At 49.3% G+C, this 20152-nt stretch overlaps 2 protein-coding genes and 1 pseudogene across 2 annotated transcripts; 1 reads left to right on the top strand and 2 right to left on the bottom strand.

The window, feature by feature from the left end:
- The first annotated feature begins 6231 nt into the window (after positions 1–6231).
- LOC127208888 (uncharacterized) lies at positions 6232–6332 on the top strand (annotated as a pseudogene).
- Positions 6333–6619: 287 nt separating this feature from the next.
- Positions 6620–12951, bottom strand: Decr2 (2,4-dienoyl-CoA reductase 2). Its single transcript, XM_051167905.1, has 8 exons — positions 12781–12951; positions 11494–11562; positions 10599–10650; positions 9833–9968; positions 8038–8162; positions 7873–7966; positions 7413–7517; positions 6620–7100 (listed from the first exon to the last, which is right to left on the bottom strand). Exons 1-8 carry the CDS (start codon positions 12858–12860, stop codon positions 6883–6885), a joined length of 879 nt encoding a protein of 292 aa, XP_051023862.1. The 5' UTR covers positions 12861–12951; the 3' UTR covers positions 6620–6882.
- Positions 12952–14958: 2007 nt separating this feature from the next.
- On the bottom strand, positions 14959–19371 carry Nme4 (NME/NM23 nucleoside diphosphate kinase 4). The gene is made up of 5 exons (XM_051167540.1): positions 19245–19371; positions 17767–17900; positions 17523–17624; positions 17286–17398; positions 14959–15107 (listed from the first exon to the last, which is right to left on the bottom strand). The coding sequence occupies exons 1-5, from the start codon at positions 19327–19329 to the stop codon at positions 14984–14986; spliced, it is 558 nt and encodes a 185-aa protein (XP_051023497.1). The 5' UTR covers positions 19330–19371; the 3' UTR covers positions 14959–14983.
- Between the last annotated feature and the right edge of the window lie 781 nt (positions 19372–20152).

A 20152-nucleotide genomic window follows, 5' to 3' on the forward strand; every position in this document is an offset into this window, starting at 1 on the left:
AAAACCAAAACCAAAAAACAGTTGTCCTCTGACCTACACGTGCACACAGGTGGTCCCCTCCCCTTAGCTTGCACACACTCAGTAACATGAGCCAGCAAGATGGCTCAGCAGGTAAAGACCACTAAGCCTGTCACTTGAATTCGATCCTAGGCCCTACATGGTGGAAAGAGAAAAGCAAGTCTCCAACGTTGTCCTCTGATCTCCTCATGAGCACCATGGCACATGTGTGCCCACACATATACATGCAAATAAAATCACAGATAAAATGTTTTTTAAGAAAACCAACCAAACAACAACAAAAACCTCAAAAAGGTCACTTTCAGCCCATCTCCTATGCCTAGTTGGGTGGCCCTGCTCTGGTAGACGGAAAATCCCCCACGGAGACAGTGGATTCTGGTGCCAGTCTTATAGCACATGGAAGCCACAGCTGGGCTGCTCCAAGTTACCAAGGCAACAGAAATCAGTGGAAAGGAACCCCTCCAAATTAGCACTGTTTATTTTGGGCACTTTTAAGGTTTTTGTTTTTGGTACAGACAGTGATAAACATAGCCAGACCTTCAGTTGTAGCCTGTGGATAACAATGACATATTAGAAACCACCCGCATGGCTCAAGCCGAGGCACGGGGTGAATAAACACAGACTTATTCGTCCATCCATTCAACACATACGACCTAAGGCACTTTGCTCATTTTGGCCAGGTGGTTTGGTTTGGTTTTTTTGGAGACAAGGTTGCTCTGGGTATCCCTGGCTCTCATGGAGCTCACTCTGTAGACCCACCTGGCCTCAAACTCATATAGGTCTGCCTGCCAATGTCTCCCAAGGGCTGGGATTAAAGGTGTATGCCACCCTGCCCAGCTAAAATTATACACTCCTTTTAGAGAGGACCCCAGTTCAATTTTCAGGACCCATGTCGTGAGACTCACATAGATTACAGTCCAGCTCTAGGGGGCCTCTAGAAGCCCTCTTCTGGATTCTGCAGCCATCTGCACTGCCACACGCACATCCACACACGCACATAAGCTGTTGTTGTTGTTGTTGTTGTTGTTGTTGTTGTTGTTGTTGTTGTTGTTTGAGACAGGGTTTCTCTGTGTAGCCTTGGCTGTCCTTGGTAGACCAGGCTGGCCTCGAACTTACAGAGATCCACCTGCCTCTGCCTACATGAGCTTTTTAAAAGATTTATTTATTTATTACTACGTACAAAGCCCTGCCTGCATATACACCTGCAGCCAGAAGAGGGCATCAGATCACATTATAGATGGTTGTGAGCCACCGTGTCGTTGCTAGGAATTGAACTCAGGACCTAATTTAGTTATTGCTATCTCCCTTTGGCGGATCTTTTCCAGAAAGCCCTGACAAACACCTTGTAGCTAAGGAGCTTAGAATTCCAGCTGCTATCAACTTTATGGAGAAGAGTTCAGTTTCTTCTCCCTTTCTAGTTGTTAGTAACTTAGTTTCACATTTTTTCACTCTCTGCCTTTCTCCCTGAACTTTTTTAGCCAGGGTAAGAAGTGTGACTGTGACTGAGCACATTGCAAACAAATTCATAAACACCAAAACAAAGCCAAAAAAGATCCAGGAGCCTTCTGTCATGGCACTTTGGAGAGGGACCATAGTAGTTTTTTTTTTTTTTTTTTTAAGATTTATTTATTTATTATTGTATATACAATGCTCTGCCTGCATGTACACTTGCAGGCCAGAAGAGGGCATCAGATCACATCATAGATGGTTGTGAGCCACCATGTGGTTGCTGGGAATTGAACTCATGACCTCTGGAAGAGCAGTCAGTGCTCTTAACCACTGAGCCATCTCTTCAGCCCCATAGTAGTTTTTATTTTATTATTTTTCTAGGCATTTAACTACATTTCGCAGGCTAGTTTAGAAGACTGCCAGTCTCTTAGTTCCATCTCTCTAACTGGGCACCACTTATTGTTTTTTTTTAAACTAACAGTATTATCTGTATTATCAGTATTACCTGTAGGCCTGGCTAGCAATCAATTAAGACATAGACACTTGTTATATTTTAAAATAGCCTTAGTTAACCTGGGGTGGGCAGATATCAATCCTCTAAACTACTTACCATAGTAGGGCCTCAGGCATGGGATCCCTGTCTCAATCCCATGCCATCTGCTTCTAATAACTTCTATCAAGCTACCTCCCATCCATAATCCCATATACTTGCTCATGTTCTTCATCTGGGCCGGATTCTCCATCCACGCCGGCCATGTGCTTCTCCTCCAGCTAACCCATGGCGGCCTTCCTCTCTTCCCTCCAGGTCTCTCTCCTTCCCTCGTGGTGGTCCTTTCTTCTTCCCAGAATTCTTCTCTCTCCTAGCTCCACCTATCTCCTTTGCCCTGCCCAGGTGGGATGGCTTTTTATTAAGCAAAAGTTGGGTCAGACAGCAAGCAGTAATTAGCATCAAAATACATCAGACCATTCCCCAACAGACCCCTTTCTCTCTCTCTCTCTCTCTCTTTTTTTTTTTTTTTTTTTTTTTTTTTTTGGTTTTTCGAGACAGGGTTTCCCTGTGTAGCCTTGGCCATCCTGGACTCACTTTGTAGACCAGGCTGGCCTCGAACTCACAGCGATCCACCTGTCTCTGCCTCCCGAGTGCTGGGATTAAAGGCGTGTGCCACCACGCCCAGCTCTAGACCCCTTTCTCAATGATGTTGCCATCTCAACTGTGTATCTCAGCCTTCAAAGGCAATAGACTGCTGATCATGGTGGCTAGGTCCTCGCCCACCAGTCCACTCCTCTGATCTCACTCCTCCATGGGGGCTGCAGTTCTCAGGCACTCCTGAAGGCCTGTTACTTTCTCGGTATCCCCTAGCAAGTATTTCTTGTACTATTTTGTTTTTTGGGCTTTTTTGCGACAGTTTCTCTGTGTAGCCTTGGCTGTCCTGGACTCACTTGCTTTGTAGACCAGTCTGAGCTCAAACTCACAGAGATCCGCCTGCCTCTGCCTCCCGAGTACAGGGATTTAAGGCATGTGCCACTATGCCCAGCTCCAACTTTCTTGTATTGTTGTTTTGTTTTCTGAATTGTAGTCTCAATTCTGTAGTCTAAGTTGGCCTTGAACTCACTATAATCCTCCTGCCTCCGCTTCTGTAATGCTGAGAGTACCGACATAAACTACTACACCTGGCTCAGTGTTTGGTGATCTTTTGTTTTGTTTTATTTTTTTAAATTTATTATGTATACAGCAGGGGAATTTTGCAGGGGAGAGGCAGCAACCTGGGGGCCCAGCTGTCTAACCTGTATAAGTTAGGTCTGGTCCCCGCCAGGGGACCGGGACACCTCCTCCACTGCTGCTCCTCTGGGCTTCCCAATTAGACCCCAAACAGAGAGACCAGCTTTATGGGAGTTAAGAGTCAGCTATTTGAGTGACTCGAAAATAAGCATGGTATATGCTCCAAACCACACTTGCCTTCATTGGAGGCTGCCTGCAAGCTTCCCTTGGTCTCTAGAACTGAAAGTCACTGGTTCTCCAGGGAACAGGCCCAGGAGGAACAAGATGCTGCCTTGGAGTGCATAGCTCAAAGAGGCCTTGCCCAAGGCTGCATCTTGTTCCTTCTGGGCCTGTTCCCTGGAGAACCAGTGACTTTCAGATCTAGAGACCAAGGGAAGCTTGCAGGCAGCCTCCAGTGAAGCCACTGAGAGGCTCTGTATGAGGGCTGGCAAGTGCAAGGGACTAACACCCTGAGAAATCATGGGCTCTCATTGGCCTGCGCAACAGCAACGTAGTCAGCCCCAGGAAGGTGCACAGACTGTGCAGAGGCGTCACACACCCAAGTCCTCTAACATTAGACACAAGACACAGGCTCCGGGGGAAACCACCCTCTTGTCAAGACCCCACAGAAACCGCATGTGGCCTCTCCAGGGTTGCTGGACAAGGCTAGACTCCAAATGGTCTGTGAGCAGTGTGTGTGTGTGTGGGAGAGGGGATGTAGTGGGGTGGGCAGGTGTTTGTGCTTCACACTTAGAGTGAGTGCTGGGGAAGGGTCTTGGTTATTCTGAGTGCAGCATGATGGTCACAAAGGTGTGGCTGGCAGGTGTGAGTGTGTAGCCTTATATAACGCCTTTGGATAGAGCAGTGTGTGTGTGTGTGTGTGTGTGTGTGTGTGTGTGTGTGTGTAGTGGGGTGGGCAGGTGCTTGTGTTTCACACGTAGAGTGAATGCTGAAATGGCATCCTCCTTGAGCTGGCTCAGCTGCTATGACCTCAATACTGTGTTTGCCCAGGAGTTAGAGAGTAAAACTACAGCAACAAGCTGGGTGTGGTGGCCCACACCTTTAATCCCAGCACTCGGGAGGCAGAGGCAGGCGGATCGCTGTGAGTTCGAGGCCAGCCTGGTCTACAAAGTGAGTCTAGGACAGTGAAGGCTACACAGAGAAACCCTGTCTCGAAAAAAAAAAAAAAAAAAAAAAAACCACAGCAACAGCCAAGTATGCTCAGGATTTGCCATTGAGCTGGGGGCGTTCAGAGAATATGGGTGACTACAGCGCTAAAGGGTTTAGAGGGAAAGAAGCTCCCTCCTATGGGGTGGCCACAGTGCCACACCTCCCTTTTGACCTGGAGTCCCTTGGTAAGAAATCAATATTGCTATGTGGCTGTGGGGGAAGGACTGGACTCTGTTGGTGAGAAACAGGCAGGAGATGCAACCAAGCTGAAGGGACACAAAAAAAGAGAGGAGACATGGCTGGGTGTGGTGGCGCACGGCCTTTCATCCCAGCGCTCAGGAGGTAGAGGCAGGTGGACCTCTGTGAGTTCAAGGCCAGCCTGGTCTACAAAGCGAGTCCAGGACAGCCAAGACTACACAGAGAAACCCTGTCTCAAAAAAAAAAAAATAAACCAAAACAAAACAGAAAGAGAGAGGAGACACAAGCACTATTTCAGAGATAAAAATCAATCTTTTTAATTTTCTTTCTAGACTTAACAAATTCCCAACTAGCAGATAGTAAACATTACAGATAGTGAAAAGGATTAATTTTTTTTTTTTAGTGAAATTTTTTTCGGGCCAAATCATAGGAACTCTTCAGACACTATAAGCAAGTAGCAGGTTAGGCTCTTGACCTGGTCCCACCCACCCAGAACGTGGGCAAAGGAGAGGCAGACCATGGAAACAGCTTGGTCACCTGAGGAAGGGCTGGATGGCTAAGGCTGACAAATCAGGTTCCCGACATTTCCTGTGTGACTATACACCTGTGCAGCAGGAGGCATTTCTCATGAAGAACACTGCCTCCTGCATAGGATTTTCTTTTCTTTTTTTTTTTTTTAATATTTTATTTAATTTTAGTTTATGTGCGTTGGTGTGGGGGTGTCAGATCTTGGGGTTACAGACAGTTGTGAGCCACCATGTGGGTGCTGGGAATTGAACCCGGGTCCTTTGGAAGAGCAGGCAGTGCTCTTAACCACCATACCATGTTGTTTACCATGTCAAAAGACGTATCCTGGGGCGGAGGATGTGGTTCAGTTGATTCAGTGCTGGTTTAACATGCATGAAGCCTTGGCGATGATCTTCAACACAAATTGCACAAATTGGCGTGGTGCCTCTTTTGGGAGGTAAAGACAAGAGAATCCGAAGTTAAAAAATCATCTTCAGGTACACAGTGAGTTTGAAGAGAACCTGAGCTGCATGGGATCCATCTTAAAAAAAAAAAAAGAAAAAGGGAGGCTGGAGAGATGGCTCAGTGGTCAAGAGCACTGACTGCTCTTCCAAAGGTCCTGAGTTCAATTCCCAGCAACCACATGGTGGTTCACAACCATCTATAATGAGATCTGGTTCCCACATCTCATTGCAGGCCTACATACCGGCAGAATACTGTATAAATAATAAATAAATAAAAAGGGGGAGGGGCTAGAGAGATGCTCAGCTGCTAAAGGTTAGATCACAATGAAAAATAAAAAGAAAGAAAGAAAGAAAGAAAAAGGACAGCACTTGGGAGGCTGAGGCAAGCCTGGTCTACAAAGCAAGTCCAGGACAGCCAGGGCTACACAAAGAGACCCTGTCTCAGAAAACCAAAACAAACAAACAAACAAACAAATAAAAAAGAAAGAGCTAGAGAAAGAAAGAAAGAGAGAAAGGAAGGAAGGAAGGGCTGGGCACTCAGGAGGCAGAGGCAGGTGGATCACTGTGAGTTCCAGGCCAACCTGGTCTACAAAGCGAGTCTAGGACAGCCAAGGCTACACAGAGAAACCCTGTCTCAAAAACAAAAATAAAAACAAAAAAACAAGTGCTCGCTTCGGCAGCATACTAAAATTGGAACGATACAGAGAAGATTAGCATAGCCCCTGCGCAAGGATGACACACAAATTCGTGAAGCGTTCCATATTTTTTTGACCATGTCCCCTGGAGGGGGAGACCTGGTGTCAGAGGAAGGACAGCAGGTAGCCAAGAAGAGACTTGATACCCTATGAGTATAGGGGGAGGTAATCCCCCTCAGGAACAGTCATAGGGGAGGGGAATAATGGGAAAATGGGGGGGGGGAGGAATGGGAGGATACAAGGGATGGGATAAACATTGAGATGTAACAAGAATAAATTAATAAAAAAAAAACAAAAACAAAAAACAAAAAACAAAAAAAGAGGAAGAAAGAAAGAAAGAAAGGAGTCGTATTTTAGCACTCCAGAGCCTAAGGCAGAAGACTGAAAATTCAGGGCAGTATCCTTCCAATAGGGAGGAGGCAAAGGTCACTGGGAAAAACCCACTGTCAAAAGCCTCCGTCCTTCACAGCCCTACCAGGCAGGGCCCTCTGTGCCAGGACAGGGGGAGGACTGGTTCTGAGAAAACATGGCCCGTAGTTGTAGTTCATAGCTGCACCTGGCAGAGTAAAAGATGGGGCATCCAAGGACATGGGAACCCCAAGAAGTGGGAACAGTGCCTCACCTAGAGCTTAGCAGAGAAGGTTTCAGACTCTACCAGTTGATTGACATTATTCGGAATTGTCATCCAGCTGCCACCATCAACCACCAACAAAATCCCTGTGACGTAGGAAGCCAGAGGGCTGGCCAGGTACAGCACGCTGTGGGCGATCTCGGTCTTGTTTCCAGGTCTTTGAAGAGGGCTTGAAAGACACTTTAATCTCAGACTGGCCTGGGGGCCTCCTGGAAGGCAATGGAAAGTCAGGCCCCAGCAAGCCCCTAGCCCAGGGTGTTTGCACTCTCCCTCATCCACATCTGGAAACACGGTTGCTTTATCATGACAGAATTTTTTTCCTTCTTCTTTTTTTTTTTGGAGAGTTTCTCTGTGTAGCTTTGGCTGTCCTGGACTCACTTTGTAGACAGAGATCCTCCTGCCTATGACTCCCCGAGTGCTGGGATTAAAGGCATGCACCGCTGCCTCCAGCAAGACAAATTTTGAAGCCCTGCTACAATTCTAGAAGCATCGATAGGTATCCCAGACTCCCAAAGACTTACCTAGTCTCCGGATCCCCTCAGTGCCAGTGATGGGACCGGGAGCCAGGCTGTTGACACGGATATTCTGGGGACCCCACTCCACGGCCATGTGTCTTGTCATAGCATCTGCATGGGAGAAATGCACATAGGAGGTGAAATTGTAAGGCTGCCTCGGGGGTACTCCCAAATACCAGTGGGAGCTCTACAGTGTCCACTGCTACAATCAAGTACTTTTATTTTTTATTTTTTTATTTTTTTGGTTTTTCGAGACAAGGTTTCTCTGTGTAGCCTTGGCTGTCCTGGACTCACTTTGTAGACCAGGCTGGCCTCGAACTCACAGCAATCCGCCTGCCTCTGCCTCCTGAGTGCTGGGATTAAAGGTGTGGGCCACCACTGGCCGGCTACAATCAAGTTCCTATGGAGACTCTCAGCCTCCAGGGACCAATCATCAAGGGAGGCGGTTCACAGGGGGCACTCATACCCACAGCTGCCTTGGCAGTGCCTGCATGGACCTGCAGCACCTGCCCCCGCATACTCAGGGTGGCGGTAATGTTCACGATCACTCCTCCATGGTCCTGAAACATATAAGGGGTGGCAATGAGTGGGTAGCCACTGAAGGAAAGGCCCCTTCCAGGAGGATACCCACCCGGAAGAACTTCTCATAAAGCACACGAGACACGTTGAAGGTGCCAATGGTGTCGATGTCAACCACAGTCTTAAAGGCGTTGAAAGACAAAGCACTGGCAGGGCACAGGAAGTTTCCAGCTGCACCTAGAGAACAGAAGGGGAACGCTGGTGGGAGGTGGCTTTGAGAATACAGGGCACTAATGGGCTAAGCCCTGTGCAACAAGGGGCCTGGTGTTCTGCGGGCAGTGAGGGTATGAGACTCTCAAAGCCGGCTAAGCCGGACAAGACAGTCTGGATCTTGAAGGATGTTTTTATGCACTGTGTATTCAAATGCTGATTTCTGTGCCCAGAAATCTGGTTGCAGTCTCACACTGGCATTGTCATTATTATGAGGCATTTCTTGTCTCAATGTTGTATAAAAATTGTTCTCAAGCTGGAGAGTTGGCTCAATGGTTAAGAAAACTGTCTGCTCTTCCAAAGGTCCTGGGTTCAATTCCCAGCACCCATATGGCAGCTCACAACTGTCTGTAACTCCAAGATCTGACACCCTCACACCAATGCACAAAAAATAAAATTAAAAAAAAAAGTGTTCTCCATCACTTCTGATTGGCTAAAAAAAAGTTGAACAGCCAATAGCTGTACAGGAGAGGATAAGGTGGGACTTCTGGGGCACAGAGAGAGGGAGAGGGTCTTTGGTGGGGACCAGGGGGGTGAGAGTAGGGTACAGAGAGGCCATGAGGACATGGATAAACAGGGAGATGCCAGAGTGAGACCAAGATGGCAGGTAACAGGCCATGTGGCTGGGAAGCAGGCAGGGCCAGCCTAATCCAGTTAGAACCGCTCCTATCTGCCTAGTTATAATGCCTGAAGCTTTAATAAGAATAAAGGTCTCCGTGTCATTATTCAGGAGTTCGGGTAGGCATAGAAAAGCCTGACTTTTACATTTGGCAGCAGCACTTGGGGCAGAGGCAGAAGGGTCATAAGCTCAAAGCAAACAGGAAGCTTGACCCCTGCCTTTGCTTATATGAGATTGTATCTTGCAAAACAGATAGATAGATACAGTTGTGAGTGTGTGTGTGTGTGTGTGTGTGTGTGCACGCGTGCGTGCGTGCATGTGTTTGTGAATGTGACCTTGTTTGAAAATAGAGTCTTTAGCTAGGCATGGTGACACATGCCTTTATTCCCAGCAAGCAAGAAGCAGAGACAAGCAGATCTCTCTGAGTTCCAGCCCAGCCTGGTCTATCAAGCAAGTTCCAGGACAGCCACGCTAGGGCTACACAGAGAAACCTTATCTCAAACAAAACAAAACAAAACAAAACAAAACAAAACCAACAACAAAAAGACAGAAACAAAGAAAAGAACCACAATGTTAAGCGCACACTGACTGCTCTTTTTTTTTTAAGACAGGGTCTCTCTTTGTAGCTTTGGCTGTCCTGGACTTACTTTGTAGAACCGGCTGGCGTCCCAAGTTCTAGGATTAAAGGCCTGCGCCACCACGCCTGGCTACTTTATTATATTTTTTTAAATAGAAAATTCAGTATACAAAACACCCCTGAATTATGATGTCGCCATGTCCACAGGGCACCCAGTGTAGCTTAGGCTTTGCTGACCCATCACTTGGAAAATGCAAAGATAGTCCAGAACAGAGCCTGTAGCCAAGACTGTGCCTCCGGCAACTGGGAGGCCATAGCTGGGCCAAGACAAACACCTAGACTTCTCAGGCACACCCCTGTCCCAGGAACAGAGTTCGGGAGCTTCTAAAGACCCCTTTCAACTTATCAGAAGACTCCCAGCCTCTGTTTCTGCTAACTCACAGTTAATGAGGATGTCAATTTTGCCAAACTCTTTCAGTGCCTGATCTACAGCAGCCATGACATCTGGGGGAACTCGGACATCCACAGATAGAGGGAGGCACCGCTTCCCGGTGGCAGCAACCAACTTTTCAGCAGCCTAGACACCAGAGTGAAAGAGAAGTGGAAGGCAACCTCAGCCTGGAGAAGCAGCCTCAGCCTGGAGAAGCAGCCTCAGCCTGGAGAAGCAGCCTCAGCCTGGAGAAGCACACTCTTTAGAACTTCACGGAAATGACTCATGTACGTTAGTTACATTAGGACCCCACGTTTGCTGTGGTGGGTTCCTGTGGCAGAGCTCTGTTCGAGGCCAGCCTGGTGAGTTCCTGGATAGCCAGGGCTACACAGAGAAACCCTGTCTTGTGCCAGGAAGGCTTAGCTTGAAGATAGCCACCCACTGGGGTCATGACCCTTGGTGGATGTGGATAAGACATCCTGCGTTCTCTATAACATTGTCACCTGTCCCAGATCCCACTTCTGCCTACCCTGCAGGCCACTCCCTCTGGACCGAGCTGGGTGGGGTGGTGCTCTCCAGTACTGGTGATCCTACTGAACAATTTGAGAACCATATTACTTCTAAAGCCATGACCCACTAACCAAACATCTAAAAAGTCAAGGCTATCTATGAGCGCCCACGGCCACTGGGTTCCTCTTCCCAGGGAGAAACAGATGATGTTTTGTTTCTCTCTCCTGGGGCTCGGAACTCTTCCCAACCCCACAACCTCCTTCTCACCGTGGATACTCTCGGCAGACTCCTGCTGACGATGACAGTATGACAGCCATGCCTATAAAACCAGATGGTGAGCCTTAGAAGAAAATTATGAGGGACACATCCTGGGGGGAGGGGCTCCTACCAGGCACTGCTCTACAAGAAACGACCCTAAGAGCTTCGCTTGAGGTATGAATCAAGGCTGAAACTTGACTCTCAGCAGGCACGGGGACTCAAGTAAGGCCGAGTCACTCTAGAAACATCCTGGAGTGCCATGGTTGCCCACTCCTAGGTTTCCGTGAAGTGTCTCTGGCTTGGGGTATTCTGCCCCAGATACCATATACATGGCAGAGAGAGTGTGCTGGGCTACTGGTGCCAATCTCAGATCTATGCAGGGCCTGCTGGGGCACTGGAGTGATGGACAGAGAGGCCATATTGAAAGAGGAAGCCTCATGCTGACAACAATGGTTAGGACACAGGTTCCACAACAGCTAACACTAACTTATTTAATCTTTATGACTCTGAATAAAACAGAGCTTTGTTCTACCAGAAGAAACTGCACAAAGCCACCAGCTCTGAATAATACTCACTCCCAGTTGTGAGACGAGAAGTGCTGGGGACACTGGAGAAGGGCTCGCCTGCCTCCACCTCAGCCTCAGTCTAACTGTGAGCCTCCACCGGCTTTCAGTAGCAAGTGGCTAATCCTCTCAATGTGGCCACAAAACCTGTGACCGAGAGACACTGTCCCCCACTGTAGCACCACCACCCCCTCCAACCTATGAGACTCTGAGGCCAGTCACACAGTCTCAGCCACCTTTAGGAGACCTCAGGGCAGCATTCAACCACTGCCCAAAATCCATCAGGGCCCAGCCAAAGGGACGAAAGGTAGTAGGGAGGGTCTCAGAGCAGCAGTGTGTACCTCATGAAAATCTCAGCGATCCGGAAGCCAATCCCAGAGCCACCGCCTGTGATAAAGGCCACTTTGTCCCTTCAAAAACAGGAAATTGTAGTCACCTTTTTAGAAAAAAAAAATTTTTTTTTGGTTTATTCAGTTTTATTTTTGTTTGTTTGCTTGTTTTGAGACAGGGTTTCTCTTGTAGTTCCGACTGCTGGGATTAAAGGTAGGCACCACCACCCCTGGCTTTTCTTTGGTTTTTAGACACAGCATTTCCCTGTCCTGGAATTGCTTTGTAGACCAGGCTGGCCACGAACTCACAGAGATCTGCCTGTCTCTACCTCTAGAGTGCTGGGATCAAAGGCGTGCGCCACCACCGGCCGGCCTCTTTAGGTTTATTTATTTTACCTGTGTGTGTGTGTGTGTGTTTTGCCTGTGTGCCTACAGAGAGCTGCGTCCTGTCGTTGGCGCTGGGGACCACACCTGAGTCCTCTGCAAGTAGATGCCCTGAACCATTCAATCAACTCTCTAGTCCCTAGAACCCACTCCGAAAGCAACGTTGAGGATCTATGCCTGTAACTCCAGCACCTGAGAGGTGGAGGCAGTGGAACCGGGAATTAAAGGGGATGGGCGTGGGAGGGGTGGGGAGGGGCGTTGCGCAACTTTACTCCCAGCACTTGGGAGGTAGAGGCCAGTCATTGTCACAGAAGGTCAACAGATAGGCCTTTTGTTTGTTTTTCTTTTTCTTTTTTCTTTTTTTCTTTTGTTTTTTCGAGACAAGGTTTCTCTTGTAGTCCTGGCTGTCCTTGACTCGCTTTGTAGACCAGGTTGGCCTCAAACTCAGAAATCCGCCTACGTCTGCCTCTGCAGTGCTAGGATTAAAGGTGTGCGCCTTTGTGGCCTTTGATCCCCGTGAACTTCTACCTACTGTGTTTGTGAAAGAAAGTATACTCCTGAAGAGCACGAAAGTCAATTGGTTTGTTGGACGCAAATCCCCAGCAATAAAGATGCAAACTTTAAAGTCGGTTATTTTTAGGCTTCCTAGAAGTTCAGGGTGAAGGAGACTATTTAGCCTAAAATTCTCGGTGTAGTAAAGTTATCAAGTGAGACACGTTTTCAAAAACAGACAAGCTTTCTCCCTCTATCCCTCTTCCCATCCTTCCAGAACCCCAAGAAACTCCGGGTTTACAATCACCCAGGAGACGGGTACTGAGCACCGGTCCTCTGTGCTGTCACATGCTGCGGCTGTTCCGTTTTGACCCCTATATACCCTGACTCCGGATCGCTCCTTAGTTCCCTGCTTTAGCTTACTTGAGAAGGTCCGGGCAGAAAAGGTGGTGATATTCGGGAAGACAATCGTCCTCCTCAACGTCGGGCGGCAGCTGGGCCATGATGCTGTGTGCGGGCCGGGGCTGCGAGGACAGTAGAATTGGGAACCAGAAATACTTTTTCAAGGCAAAGGCCAGTCTGCAAACTGCACGCTCCGCCCAGAAAGATCCAGAGCCAGTGTCCCGCCCCCACGCCACCCCGCCTACCAGACAACCCCGTAGGGACTCCTCGCCTACAAGGAGGTGCCTTAAGCCCTTCTATCATACCCACATATGCGACTCCCCGCCTCCAACTCCTCCCGGCGGACACCCCGCCCACACCGATGGTGGCGCGCGGCCTGCTGGGACTGCGAATGGGAGGAGGCACTGACTCAGAGGCAGAGCGGTGCCCAGTCGCCACTTAGTCCAAGTACCCAAGCTCGCCAGGCGGAGTGGTATCAGCTGTGGAAGTCGGGACTCCAGCCTGATCACCGCTCTGCCCCTTGGACACTCCCTCCCAGTGCAGAGTATCTGGAGCTTGCAAAGCCCTTAGCTCCCTCGCGTGGCTAGCCCGGGTGAAAATTCCAGAGTGACCCTCTTGGTGGCTGGCAAAGATCACTGCAGTTCATTCAGGTTCAAACGGAAGTTGCTCAGGCAGAAGTCGGTGCTGAGGAACCCAGAAGTGGGTTCCGTTGTCGACATATCAGAAAGTGAAATGACGTGTCAAATTAGCCTCAGAAGCTACTTCAGGATCTGGGCTGAGATGTGATTTGCAGGTGTCCGTGTGAGACTTAATGGACATCAGGCAGAGGTCGCCGTCATGTACCACACCAGGTCAGAAGTGCAGGATGCTCTCTGGTGCCTGAGTTGCACCGAGGGAGTGTTGAGAGTAGCCCTTGGGAGTGTAAGCCTCCGCTGCTCCGCCCTCAGGAGACCTGACTGGTACTTCTACCCAGAGGCTCACTGTGCCGTGAAGAGGGCTCTGACCCCACCTGTTCCTTGCTGCACCTTTTCTCAGAAAAATCAGACTGGCAGAAGCAATGACTGCACCAGACAAAGAACCTCGTTTAAATTCTTGATTTCATGGTCCCTGGACTCTTGCCTGGTTGATATATATTTACCAAAGTCTTCCTCCTGGGGTAGTAAAGCTATAAGCTTCAAGTCCACTGTTTACAGCATGCGGAACAGCTCTCGTTAGAGTGTTTGAGTAAAGCAATGTCCTCCTGCTACGGGGACATCGTGGAGCATCATTGCTGTGGTGACCTATAGGATGCTCAGCCCTGCAGTCACGCCAATGAAAGAAGTAGAATACGGTGGTAGCTGGGACCAGGGTAGTAGTGATGCGGAGCATCGTAGAATTCTTGCCTTGACCCCCTCCCCACCTACCCCCAGGGGTCTTGGGGCAGGGATGCGAGGGTATAGGGTAGGGTAACTGAAAGCAGGACTCCGTCGTGCTCAATGCTGTTACCCATGTTCAGTGGGACTTTTCCGTGATTCGGGTGTTCTGAGGTCACCTGTGTTTCTGTGGGTAACCTCGCATGCATGTTCCTGGACGCTGGGCCAGTAAACGCCTGGGTTCAGCAAGCTAGGAATGCATGGGATTGTTACCATGGTCTGTTGTTGGTGCCCTAGCGGGGGCGAACAAACATTTATTTGTTTACATCTCCCCAGGAGAGGTCACACAATGCTGAGATGGCAGAAATAATAAGTATACCGTCCCCATTTTTAAAAAAACATTTATTTATTATGTATATAGTGTTCTGCCTGCATATAGGCATGCTGGCCAGACGAGGGCACCAGGTTTCACTGTAGATGGTTGTGAGCCACCATGTGGTTGCTGGGAATTGAACTCAGGACCTTTGGAAGAGCAAGCAGTGCTCTTAACCTCTGAGCCATCTCTCCAGCCCCACCGTCCCCATTTTTAAGCATAAGATTTTAATATCTTTCTTTTGAGCTAGGCGAAGTCACCTTTGACAGTGCCCCAAAGGTTGTCTGGCACTTTGGTATGGAAGGATATGGCCCAATATCGTGCTGGCTTTGGATACAAAAAGGCACATAAAGTTGAGGCTTAGACTCCCCTGGACTGGAGTTGGACCAAGGTGAACAGGAGTGGTTTGGGGACATGGGAAGGGTGTGGGCTTGAGTTCTTGTTGACAGAGGTAGCTGGTCACAGGTAGGCCCTGAAGGACAAGGGGCAGTTCAAACCCTCAGGCTGGGTAGCAGCTGCCATGGTGACCACCGTCTGCCCAGTTCAACAGTTCACTGCTCTCAAACCACAGCTGGATCTCCCTCTGGGCCCCCTCCACAGAGTCGCTAGCATGGATGACGTTCCTGTGAGAGGTAGAAAAGGCGAAGTCTGTGCTGCAGTGAGTGGGCCCCAGGGATAACTTGCCTCTAGCCTCCTGCCCTCTGTCGGGGGACTAAGAGGAATGTAGAGAAGAGAAAGGGATTTGGGAGCTGCTGGTGGTGCTACAAGCGTGTAACACCAGCACGGAAGAAGCTGAGCTGGCAGGATTGCCTTGAGTTCATGGCCAGACTTGGAAAGGAAGAGATGGGCTGCAGTGACAGCTCAGCAGTTAAGAGCACATCCCACTCTGGCGGAGAGCCGTAGGTTGGTTCTCAGCACCCAAACAGACGGCTCACAACTACCTTTAAGTCCAGCTCCAGGGCATCTAGCACCCCCTTCTGGCCTCCAGAGGTACTGCAGCACATGCACAGACACTCAACACACCCACACGTACAGTTAAAAAGGGAGATGAGAGCCAGAGAGATAGCTTCGTTGGTAGAGTGCTTGCCTAGCATGCACAAAACCCTGAATTCAATCTCCAGCACTGTAGTCCTGTAAACGGAGGTAGAGCTGGGCATGGTGGCGCACACTTTTAATCCCAGCACTCTGGAGGCGGATCACTGTGAGTTCGAGGCCAGCCTGGTCTACAGAGGGAGTTCCAGGACAGACAAGGCTAACATGGAGAAACCCTGTCTTGAAAAAACAAAAACAGCAACAACAAGAAAAAACCCTCATAGCTGTCCTCAGCAATATAATCAGTTTGAAACCAGCCTGGGTTACACGAGATCCTGTCTGAAATACATGAAGGGAAGGAGGAAGAGAGAGCGGGTGGGCAGCAGTGGGGGCTGGAAATCTGCATCTAGCCTGGCCTCCGGTTCTCGCAAGTTCAGAGGCCAGCTTCTGAGAGCTGCCTCCCCTATCAGTTATCAGAGCCGACCCTCATGGTTGTCGACCAAAACAGAATACTGAAGAGGTTTTCAGTCAGACATGGTAGCATACAGTAAACTCAACACCCAAGGCAGTAGAGACAGGAGGATCAGGAGTTCAAGACAGCCTGAGCTACACACGAGCTCAAAGCTAGCCTGGGCTTGCTGAGAATTTGTCTCAAACGTAAATAAATAATGCCGGGTGTGGTGGCGCACGCCTTTAATCCCAGCACTCAGGAGGCAGAGGCAGGCGGATCGCTGTGAGTTCGAGGCCAGCCTGGTCTACAAAGCGAGCCCAGGACAGACAAGGCTACATAGAGAAACTCTGTCTCGAAAAACAAAAAAACAAGAAGAAAAAAACAAAACAAAACAAAACAAAAATAAACAAATAAATAAATGAAATAAAAATTAAAAAGTTGGGCTGAAGAGATGGCTCAGAGGTTAAGAGCACTGGCTGCTCTTCCAAAGGTCCCGAGTTCAATTCCCAGCAACCACATAGCGGCTCACAGCCATCTATGATAAGATATGACGTCTTCTTCTGGTGTGTTGGTGTACATGCAGGCAGAACACTATGTACATATTAATAAATAAATCTTTAAAAATAAAAAGGTTTTTTTCCCCCTTGGTTTTTCAAGACAGGGTTTCTCTGTGTAACAGCCCTGGCTATCCTGAACTCACTTTGTAGACCAGGCTGGCCTCGAACTCACAGCGATCCACCAGCCTCTGCCTCCCGAGTGCTGGGATTAAAGGTGTACACCACCATGCCTGGCCAAAAATAAAAAGTTTTTAAAAAACTTATAGCAGGGGGCTGGAGAGATGGCTCAGCGGTTAAGAGCACTGACTGCTCTTCCAGAGGTCCTGAGTTCAATTCCCAGCAAGCAACACATGGTAGCTCACAACCATCTATAATGTGATCTGATGCATACATAATAAATTTTAAAAAAAAAACCTATCCTTTAAAAATATAAATAAAACAGAGTGAGGATCGCATAAGACACGGGTCCTTTAAAAAAAAAATCTTATAGCAAACACCTCATTATCAGAAGTTGTCTGACTTTAAGCATGGCAAGACACCTACTTCTCAAGGATCTCTTTTTTTTTTTTTTTTTGGAGATAGAGCTTCTCTATGTACTTGTCCTGGAACTTGTTCTGTGAACGGGCTGGCCTCAAACTCAGAGATCTGCCTGCCTCTGCCTCCCCAGTGCTGGGATTAAAGGCGAGCGCCACCACACCCCGGCTAATACTGGCCTTCCTACCCAACCCATTGGGAGACTAAGGGTGTCAGGGCGTCCATACCTGCTGATGTGGACGCTGAAATCTCCCCTGATTGTCCCAGGGGCTGCCTCTGTGGAGTCAGTATGTCCTATCATGGCCCTTGAGATGTGGACCACATTGTGCCCTTCCCAGACCTGCAGCACAGATATGAAGGTTAGAAGTCTAGGGGCCCGGGGACCCTGGGCTCAGTCCAAGTCCTTTCCTTTACTTGGGGGAGGACACCCAGACATCCATTCCATCGCCCCCACCCTGCTGTACCATGGCCACCACAGGCCCAGAGCTCATGTAGGTGATGAGGGCTGGGTAGAACGGCTTCCTCTGTAGGTCCCGGTAATGCTCAGCAAGGATGTTCTCTGGTGCCTGTGTGGAAAGAACCCTTGGAGAGTAAACTCCCAATTGGTGTCCTGAGTTTGGGGCACCTTTTGGACACAACTACAGAAGCTGGCCCCCAGTGTGGTCTCCTCCCAGTGCTTCTAGGAGACTTTAGGGGCACCACAGATACCTGCAACATCTTCATCCCCACAAGCTTGAAGCCCCGCCTCTCAAAGCGTTGTATCACAGCCCCCACTAGCCGCCGTTGTACCCCATCTGGCTTCACAGCAACCAGGGTCCGCTCCTGAGGCCGGGAGGGCCCTCCTGTACAAGAGGCAAGGTCAGGGATGAGAAATGGGCCACATTTTCAGGTCTCTCCCACCTAGATCCCTGACAGAGCTCAGACATCGTGGGACATCGCGGGACAGGAAAATGCCACCCACCACCACGCAGGCAGGTCTGGAAGAACAAACAGCAACAGAGCCAGCCCTGGCAGTAGCAGAAGCTGCCCAGTGTGGACATGGTTTCCCTAAAAAAAAAAAAAAAGGCTCAGATAACTTAGGGGCCAGAGAGGCCTCGTGATCATGTCCCCCTGGGAAGAAAACTTGAGTCTAGCCTCGCGTGACTCCAGGGTCCCTCACTGCCTTTTAGGTGTGGAGACACGGCATGAAACCAATTAGAGTTACTGCACCACGTCTAGGCGGGCTGAGTCCTGGGAACCAAGGGAAAAGGGCTTGAGAAGGACGAGGATGGAGGATGATCTACACTGCAGGCCAGGAACTCAGCTGCCAGGCGGGGAGCAGGCTGCCCCTCAGAGCACTGTCAGGGAGTCTGTAGTCGTTTTGCTACTGCCAGGGCATTGAGCGGCTCCTCCAAGACCAAACGCTACTTCTGGGAGGGTCTTAGCCCCTGGTAGTCTCACAAACGTGTACCAAAGTTAGGAGAAACACCAAGAGTTTAGAAAGGGGCCAGGCGTGGTGGCACACGCCTTTAATGGCAGCACTCGGGAGGCAGAGGCAGGCGGATCGCTGTGAATTCCAGGGCAGTCTGGTCTACAAAGTGTGTCCAGGACAGCCAAGGGCTACACAGAGAAAACCTGTCTCAAAAAAGTTTAGAAAGGAGGGGCCAGGCTCCATCCTCAGGCCACAATGGATGCCCACTAAACAGGGTGAATAAAACCCCAGGCAGGAAGTCTCGCTAACTTGCTTATTCCTCAAACAGAGATGACAGGAGACCCAGGGTAGCTTCAGAACTCTGATGCCTGCTGGTCTGTGCCTTGGTGACACTATTCAATTTCCAGGGTTCATGAAATTAACGCCGCAGGTCATCTGACTCTCAGAAAGGCACCCCAGGAATGGGTAGCTAGGGCCGAGCCCCCAGGAAGTGGCCGGGTTGTCTTAGGCCTGCTCTGGCTCAGGTTGGCTTTCAAGACCCTGAGAACAACGGCTCCGTGAGGAGAACGTGACCCCGCACCCTTGGGAGTCACGAGTCTGCTAGTCTCCCCGCCTAGGCTTTGGCTTTCTTCTGCTAAAAGCACTGACCCTGGCTGCTGAGAGTTGCGCTTGCACGGTCCTCCGGGACAAAAACCGAGCTTTCGGCTGCTGCACGTGCGCAAACAAAGGCCGCGCAGCCGCCATCCGCCCAGCTCCCCGCGAGCGTAGGACTCACCGGAACTGGGGCGCACCAGCAGGCCTGGAAAGCGTGGCCCGCACAACAACGCCCGCAGCGCGGCGCGCCCAAACAGACAGCCCATGGTGCGGGCTGGAGGGGCGCCGGATGCAGCGCGCAGAGAGCAGAGGGCGGTGTCGCACTTCGGCCCGCCTCGCCCCGCCTCCACCCCAGGGGCCCGATGGGGCCCCCTACACCCTGTCTCCCCCACTACTAATCTTCTTAGAATCAGGAGAAAAAACGGGTAATGTGCAGCTCAGTGACAGAGCACTTGGCTGTTCTGCGCAGAGCCTTTGGCTTGACCTCCCCACTTCTGCAGGGAAATAAAAAAGAAATATGTGTATGTATGTATGTATGTATGTATGTATGTATGTATGTATGTATACAAAAAATTGCAATCAACTATTCAGCTTTTAGATTATACTTGTCTTTGTGCCATACAGTCAAATACTGTTAAGTACACTTTATGGAGACGTAGCCCTCGTAAATACCAACTGACTGTTTAACTGGGTTTAGCAATTGGACTATTTGTCAGATCTGTTACTATATCGTTAAGTTTTCAGACTATTTGTTTATTTATTGGACTTACATATTTTTTCTTTTTAAATATGTATTTATTTTATGTATAAGTGCTCTATCTGCATGTCCACCTGCAGGCCAGAAGAGGGCGTCAGATCACCTTATAGATGGTTGTGAGCAGCCACGTGGTTGCTGGGAATTGAACTCAGGACCTCTGGAAGAACAGCCAGTGCTCTTAACCGCTGAGCCATCTCTCCAGCCCGTAATTTTTTATCTTAAGCATTTTTATTTTGGATCCATCTATCTATCTATCTATCTATCTATCTATCTATCTATCTATCTATCTATCTATCTATCTATCTACCTACCTACTTACCTATTTTACAAAC

Source organism: Acomys russatus, chromosome 25, assembly GCF_903995435.1.
Source record: "Acomys russatus chromosome 25, mAcoRus1.1, whole genome shotgun sequence".
NCBI lineage: Eukaryota > Metazoa > Chordata > Mammalia > Rodentia > Muridae > Acomys > Acomys russatus.